Raw genomic sequence first — 8,248 nt, 5'->3', positions numbered from 1 at the left:
AAGCTCGCTCCACCCGCAGGCGGAAGCCCCTGAGCTCATTTCTGGAGAAGCAGCCCCTCCCCCCTGCCTTGTTGCTTAGGGACAGAGACACCCCATTTCCCAGGAAAGCAACAGACTGGTCATCAAGGGCCACCCGATCCCACCTCCCAGAGACGGGACCAACTCTGCCCCACAGTCCTAGTGAGAGATGGGCTCCAACTATCTGTGTGTCCTCAGACAAGTCACTTCCCCTCTCTGAGCTCAGAGGCCTCGACTTAAAATGGAAATAACCACAATGTCTGCAGGGAGGGAGGCTCTAGGCTGCGGTGTGGGGTGTGTGTAAATATGCAAAACTCACATGCCATCTGAGTGGCCCCTGCCCTGAAGAGGGAGACGCGGTGACAGAACCCAGCTGCCACCCTCAGCCGGGACCCAGCTGACCCTTTTCCCACGGGGTGAATTCTAAGCTGTCCAACCCCTCAGGGCTCCTGTCTGTGCTCCCAACTCCTCTGTGGAGCTGCTCCATGTCTGCCTGTCCCCAGCTCTTCAAACAAGCCATGCCGCTGCCACCCTCAGCCGGGACCCAGCTGACCCTTTTCCCACGGGGTGAATTCTAAGCTGTCCAGCCCCTCAGGGCTCCTGTCTGTGCTCCCAACTCCTCTGTGGAGCTGCTCCATGTCTGCCTGTCCCCAGCTCTTCAAACAAGCCATGCCGCTTCCAACCACTGCGCCCTGCCCACGAACGCCTGCCTGGTGCTTGGCAAATACCTCGCACCCTTCCAGACACACGCAGCCCAAACCCTCCAGGAAGGCGCCAAGATCACTCCTCGCCTCTTCTCTCCCAACAGACTCAGCCCCTCCCTCCCCCGGGCATCGCTGACCCCGACACGTGCTTCTGTTCCTGCACCTCCTGCGTCCCCACTACACTTCAGTAGTTTGCTGTCCTGTCTGCTAAAAAATGGGGAGAGGGATCAGGGCCCACTTTGAAGATAGAGGGTAGTGACAGGCAAAGTGTCCAGCGCAGCGTCGCATGCTCAGAGTGGGCGTTTAATAAACGCCAGTGGGAATTTCCCACCTAAAGCTTGGTTAAGGACCATCCAAACCTCCAGCATCCCCAAATGTCTCGAGGCACACACTCCCCACCCACATCCCACAGCCACAGCCACGCCCTCGTCCCTGAAATAAATGCAAACACACAGGGTTAGAAAGTCCGCCAGACGGATGTATCTGCGCAAACCACACACAAGAAGAAAAACAGGACTTGGGCTGTTCCATCTTCAGACCCAGTGTGTGAAGCCTGCATCTCAGAAGCGCGTCCTGCTGGCTGCAGGCACAGCCACACAGCCACTGAGCAGCCACACACGCCAGGGGAGTCTGCCACGGCACAGCAGGCTCAGAATTACCTCTCTCAGAGTTTGCCCCTGCAGGGGGTGGTTTTCTTTGCACTTGCTTGGGAGCTTAAAAAGAAAAATCCACAGAAAGCCTCATTATAATCAGGCTTCAATGGGGCCTTAATGAGTTCTTCACGCAGCAGGCACCACGGCTGGTCCATGCGGCGTACAGAGGGAGACAGGGAACAGGTTCGGGGAGCGGGGATCCTGTTCTGGCAGGAAACAAGGTCAAGGGGGCCCAAGGGAGGAGATCTGTCCACCTGCGGGCAGCCATCCAAGAGCACGTAAGGTCCAGACAGAAATGCATGTCATTGTGTCAAGTTGTTACAAAGTGTCGGTCAACTGGCATAATGTTAAGTGAAAAAAAAACAGGATCAAAATGTATATAAAATCCATCAAAATTCTGTTAATTACCCCTAGATTGTACATATGTGAGGAAACACGAGGTGAAAAGACAAAACCAACAGGCCTTCATGAGAAGGTTCTTGTGGGTGCCACCCTACAGCCCACGTGGGCAAAATGCCACAGAAAAAAAATGCCCCAGATGACACGTGAACTACCAAGGAGCCAACCAGGCCTGACGCCCCTGAGTCCTGCAAAATTGAAACTCATTGCCTGGAACAGGTCACCAGGGCAGTGGGAGGGGAAAGGCCCAGCCAGGCTGTCCCAAATTTCCAAAGAGGGCCACTATGCCTGACAGTACCACTGGGCACCAAATAGCTCCACTGGAGCCTTGCCGGGTACTCAAAACCAACTGGGTTTTACTCACAGGAGCCCAGGGGGATAGGCACAGCATGTGACAGCTTAGCTAAGACCCTCAGATTTTGCCAGAAGATTCCTAACATTCCCAGCAAGTCAAGCTGCCAAGGGCTGAGTCTGTGTGAGGTCACCCACAGTGACCTACCCAGGCTGCTGCTCTGTCTCCTGAGAGGCAGCACCGTGCATTTCATTTGGGGGCTAGGAACACCTCATGTTGGGGCTGCCTCCTCGGAATCCTGGATTTGAGGCCAGAGAAGCTCAGAGAAGCCCCTTACCTGCCCCCTAGTCATCTGACTGCATTTTCCTCATGCTTAACATGAGCCAGTTAGCAAATTCTATGAGCTACGATCTCTTCACTGATAAAAAGTGGGGATTCACTATCTACCTCAGGAAACTGTCAAAAGCATTAAAAAGAAAACGAACATTCCAGTGCTCAGTAGGCTGCAAGGCCTTGATCAGCTGCTACCACGGGTATGAATTGCCCAAGGCTTCCTGGGATGAGGGCTGTGTCTTCTGAGAGCTTCCTCAGACTGGGATTCATGAGAATATTCTTCTTACCAGTGCTGGGTGGTGTCTTTGGGGAAGGTGTGGTTTTTGCTGGAATCCTGGTGGCATTGGCCTGGCCTTTCTGGCCTGGAGGGGCTGCTCCCCGGGGTGTGGCGATCTTCGTTCCAGCCCCCTGTAAACCGAATCAGGGTAGAGTGCTTTTCACCATTGGGAAAGACTATAAGAGACAATGTCAACCCCAATCCACCACCTTGACTCAAAGTGCTGCTAAGATCAGGGTGACCCTTTGCCTACTCGATGCAACAAATATCTTCTACAATCGATAGGGTTTGCTGGGCACACAAATCCACAGCCCCACCCAAACGCCAAGAGACCCAATATCATTTCTCCCAGAGGAACTGTTTACATTGGCTATCGGCATGACTTGTGCTAACGTATGCTAACGTTATAGAAAGGCAACAGAGATTATAGCAACGATCAGGGTCACTGTCCACTCAGTGCTGAGCAAGGGGCAGGATATCAGCACACCATGCCTATGCAGACACCCATTTTTTGACTCTAATTAGGGATTTATTTGTTGGATGGTGGTTGGTTTCACTAGAGGCCCTTGGAGACACCGTTTGTTAACCTGACCAAGAACACTAAACAGAGCTAGGACATATTCTTTTGTCCTCTCCTAAACAACCCTTAGGTCTCAGTAACTCTTCAGGTGAGCTAAGAGTCCCGGGTGGGGTGAACACCAGCATCCATTAACAAACCAGCCAGAAGCTGGGAGCAAGTGCTGACCCAAGTGCAGTCTGCTGATCCTGGGCATTTACTGGGCTTGGTTACCCAGTAGATGACCTTTAGACATAACACAAACGCAAAAAAGAACCTGACATGAACCAAGGTCCACGAGACAGTTCAGGAGGGAGTGAACTCATGAGCAGGTGTCACTGCACAGAGATGCTATCCAACCCAAATGAGGGCAATCTGGAGCATTTCCAGTGACCAAAGTCAGGAATGGACAAAGGAACCCGATTAGAGTGGTGGTGTTCAAACAAGGGTCCCTTCAGATGCCTTAGGTGCTGCTGCAATGGGGGGCTGAGGGCTGCTGAGGAGTATGGCTCTGATCCCCTCTCCCCTCTTCAACCAGAATTCTAACTATTCCACATGCTGCTTCTGTTTCCGAGCTCATCTGAAGAAAGGCCTTTGAGGCTAAAGACGTACATTTGAAAACCACATTAGAGCAGCCTGGTTCTTTTCAAAGGTGTTTCCTTACCTTGAGTTTCATCTCCTTTGCTCCAGAACTGCCAGTTCGGGGTGTGACAGAAGAGACGTGTTTAGGAGAGGAGGATGGCTCTGGGCACACGGCAGGGCTGGAGGGTTTGATCAAAGGGTCTGAGCTACCAGGAGTGGGGCGTTTGGGGCTAAGGCAAGGCCTATTTTTCAGGGTTTTAGCAGAGGAAGGTGTGGATGTCTTAAACACAAACATAAATAAAATCAAAATAAAAGTCAGCATATGGGAGAGGAAAACAAACTGAAAAAAGGACAGTAACTAAAAATAAATAAGGCAGGTAATGATTTAAAGCAGTGATCTCCAAACTGGACCATACACACTTATCGGCCCTTCTGAGCAGTCGGAACGGGAAAGTGCCCGTGCTCCCTAACTGCAGAGCTATTTATCAGTTAAGTACATAGACGACACTGCCGATATATGATGTATTATTAAACTTACATATGACACGACTTCTAAAAGAGAAGATGAAAAATGGACTGAGTAACCTATAACGATACGGAAGGCTGAGGAGGACGGGCGGGTTCTGGATGCAGTTTCTGAGGCGAGCAGGCTGCTTCATTTATTGTTGCTTGGGTGGTTTCTGCAGACTGACTAGGGCATCCCCCAAATGGTTGCTCTGGCAAGATTTCAAGCTGGTGTCTATTGTACCACAGCCACACTTCTCTACTTGGCATTTAAGTTTCTCTCCTCCAATCTGCTTCCAGCCATGTAAGCCCTACCTGGAGCTCTGCAGCAATGAGCCAATCCACTCCCTGCCCCTACACTTCTCCCAGGCCTTCGCCTGTGCCCTTCCCCTCCCTGGCCTGCCCTTCCCAGCCCTCATTCCACTTCCTTCACAGCTGCCCGACAGCTCTTCTCTGCCAGGGCTTTCTCAGAATGCACCCCCCTGGGCCAGCCCGGTGGCGCACTGCTACAGTGCGCCGCTTGGGAGTGTGGCGGCGCTCCCGCCGAGGGTTCGGATCCCACATACAGACCGGCCGCTCACTGGCTGAGCGAGGTGCGGGCGCAACACCGAGGGTTGCGATCCCGTTGCCGGTCCCGGTCTGGTACGGGCGCGACACTGAGGGTTGCGATCCGTTGCCGGACATGAAAAAAGACAAAAAAAAAAAAAAAAGAATGCACCCCCCTTAGGTAGGAGACCCCTTCCTTCCTCAACGTTCTCTCAGCCCCCTAACGTATCTACATATCTTAAATACATACATTTGTTGAACCTACATCTGTACTGGCAAGTGTTAGATGTGCAGAATTCAGACTTTATCGCAGAAAATTCAAACATACCTTTATTCACTCTCAGTCTCATTTAAACCATGCTAAGGAAAATGCAATTAGGAACATTAATTCACGAACCGGCAAAAGTATCAAAACGAATAAATGCTGGCCTTTGTGAAAGCTTGCACAAAATCACAAGGCACCTTAAATGGCAGTTGGACTCTGGTGGCAAAGGCGCCCTACAGGTTATATATGAGAATCTGTGTATCAGACACAAAGCAGAGCTTCTCAATGGACTTGATCGGCACCAGAGTTTCGTGGTATTGTCAGCTTACCTTTGTTTTTTTGTCATCGCTTCCAGTCCCATCTTTGCCTTTACTGACCATGCGAGCTAATAAAATATAAAACGAGAATGCGTTACGCCCCATTTTCACGGTTCACAGGAAAAGGCCAGCTGTAGTTCCGCTGGCTTTCTCCAGGATCAGTACGTGTTTTGTTTAGTTGGGTTTGGTGCAAACCCCATTGATTTTCTTTTCCCTTGAATCTGCTAGGTCTTGTTAGTGTCAACACAGCACACTGGGATCATTGCTCGGAGCAGCCTGGCAAGAGGGGGCAGCAGGCTGGCCGAGGGTGCGGACATGCAGAGGGGACACAGCAGAGACTGTTACGGGTACACGTTGATACAGGGGTTGTCTAGGGAAGGGAGACAGTGAGACTCCCCACCCACTGACTCCCTCCTGTCTCTGCCAGGGTCAACCCCACCCCGCTGGGGCCAAGCCCACTCCATGGCGGTGCATTTTAAAAGCCTCAGGGCCATGGATGGGGACAGCTCTGCTGGGCTCTGGCCTCCTGCAGAATCCAAGGATCAGGGCGGGTGAGTTGTTTCCACTCTGTGGCCAGGCATGGCCTTGGTTTCTTGTGAGGTTCCTGCTCACCCTCGAGGGCCTGGGGTACTGACTAGAGCTGCTTCTGATCCCCCACCCCATATTGCCAGTTTGCCAGCGGTGCTGACGCCCACCTTCCTGGCTGTCTCATGCTGACCACCCCACCCCGACTCCGTACAGGTGAGCCTGGAGGGGGTGTCTTCGTCCTCCGTTCACTCCCCAGACCTGTCCTTCACTAGTGGGGGCTTCAGTCACCAGCGCTCTCAGATGGCCCCACCCCTGACCCAGCCCTGTCTAAATTCACTACAAACTAGTTCCCATCAAACACTGCACAGATAACATCTAGATGTGAGGACCTGACCACTGACGACTTTTGTGTTTGGGAGGCTACAGCCCTGGTGACAGCAGCCCACTGAACTGTCTGCCAGCATCACCTCTCGAGACTCACCCCTTGCCTTCTATTCATCCTTGAAAATTGATTATAGATTTTCTTCTTTGGTTTTAGTATCATATTCCCCCTGCCCCAAGGAGAACGGGGCATCTTGGAGCTTCTCTCTGGCTATTGTAGACTGGATTTCTACAGTACTGATTATCTGTGAGCAGTATTGATTACCTAGCCCACAGGTTTTTGGACTTTACTGTGCAGCAGGATCACCTGGAGAGGTTGCTAAAATATAGATCCCAGGCCCACCTGGAGACTGGGTCTGTCAGTCTAGAGTTGTACCCAGGGATCTGCACTTCAATAAGATCCCTGGCTGGATGTGACCGACACATTCCTTCCTTTGCCCAAATCAACCAGCATCATCATGTCACAACAAACACATCTGCTAGATCAGCATTTCCCAAATTGGGGAAGTCCTAAGGAAGCCTCTTTCAGGAGATATTAGCAGGTGAGATCAAACAGATTTGCACAGTCCACCCTATGCGACCTTCTCAGAGGGTCACAACGTGCATTAGGACATTAAAGGCTCTGACAAGTCCCGCAGCAGCAAAACTTTTAAAACTCTGTTTAGCCTGTTTTTTCCCAAACTCATTGGGCCATGGAACTCTTTCTTTCCTGGACACACCTCTTAACACCCAGTTTAAAGGCTCTGACAAGTCCCGCAGCAGCAAAACTTTTAAAACTCTGTTTAGCCTGTTTTTTTCCCAAACTCATTGGGCCATGGAACTCTTTCTTTCCTGGACACACCTCTTAACACCCAGCGGACCAGAATTCAATAAAAAGTTATTTCAGGAAACATTGTGGTAGGCTGTCAGGTCACAGTTATTTGTCCCCTACTGTTTTGGAAGTTAAAATAGGGTATAGGATTATTTTTTTTTTCTGCCTTCAATTTTAAGCACAAGTTCCTTTATCTACAACGTTTTGAAAGTTTCTCTTTAAGTGGAATCTAATCAAAATTTAACAGATGTTTCCAACTATGAGCTTAAGTAGCACCAATTTCTGGGCCCCACAAATAAATCTAAAATACTAAAGGGTCCTAAAGCTATGAATGAGTCCGCCTTGTGGTCTTGACGCCTCCCCTGGGACATACACTGTCCTCTCCCTGACACTTGGGGAGCTCCCCTCCTACTTTGCCACTCCCAGGGCTCAAGAAGGGACGGAGCTGAGCCACTGCAGTGCCCACCCAGGGACCCCTCAGTCTCTGCTGAGGAAGGAGGAGGCGCTTTCGGCCAGGAAAATTCTGTTTCTGCTCATTGCTTCTCCTGCCACAAGCAGGGCGGGGCTGGGTGGGGGCGCTGGGCCAAAGGCTCAGCTTGGGCTTTGGGCCACCTCCAAATGCCGTGTGTCGCCGGCCGCAGGTGACATGCTGTCCACTGATGGGAGCAGCAGAAGACAGCCGTGCCCTTTGCGCCTGTCTTAGGGGCGCCCTCCAGCACCTTCTGCAGGCCCCGTGGGGGGTGGGAAGAGCGTGCCTTTCAGAGCAGACCTACCTGTATTTCAAACCTCGCTCCCTCACTTACTACTCGGTGACCTTCGGCAAGTTATCTCGCCTCTCTGAGCCTCAGTTTCCTCATCTGCACAGTGGGGTAGTTATACCTGGCAGGGTTGGGAGAGTTCTAGACAATGAATCTAAGGCACATCGTCAGCCCTCAGAAGCGGGGACAGCTGTTTTCCCCTCGGTGGCGTGTGCCCACCAACCTCCTGTGGGCACTGCGGATAAATCCAGTGGCGGAGAGTGGAAGAGGGCAGAAAGCTGGGTGGGTGTCGGTGACATGCAAAGTGGCAAAAGCGTGCGTGGA

At 51.6% G+C, this 8,248-nt stretch overlaps 1 protein-coding gene across 1 annotated transcript in view; it reads right to left on the bottom strand.

Moving 5' to 3' along the window:
- Positions 1-8,042, bottom strand: part of MAPT (microtubule-associated protein tau) — a 33,228-nt gene extending 25,186 nt beyond the window's left edge. Inside the window, exons 1-3 of the mRNA XM_008582689.1 lie at positions 7,940-8,042; positions 5,459-5,514; positions 2,686-2,807 (exon numbers count right to left, since the gene is read on the bottom strand). Coding sequence (XP_008580911.1) covers positions 2,686-2,807; positions 5,459-5,509 — 173 coding nt within the window. The 5' untranslated portion in view covers positions 5,510-5,514; positions 7,940-8,042. The remainder of the gene's footprint in view (positions 1-2,685; positions 2,808-5,458; positions 5,515-7,939) is intronic.
- Between the last annotated feature and the right edge of the window lie 206 nt (positions 8,043-8,248).

This window comes from Galeopterus variegatus, unplaced genomic scaffold, assembly GCF_000696425.1.
Source record: "Galeopterus variegatus unplaced genomic scaffold, G_variegatus-3.0.2 Scaffold2698, whole genome shotgun sequence".
In the NCBI taxonomy this organism is placed as follows: Eukaryota; Metazoa; Chordata; class Mammalia; order Dermoptera; family Cynocephalidae; genus Galeopterus; species Galeopterus variegatus.
This window is presented reverse-complemented; position numbering and strand designations above follow the sequence as displayed.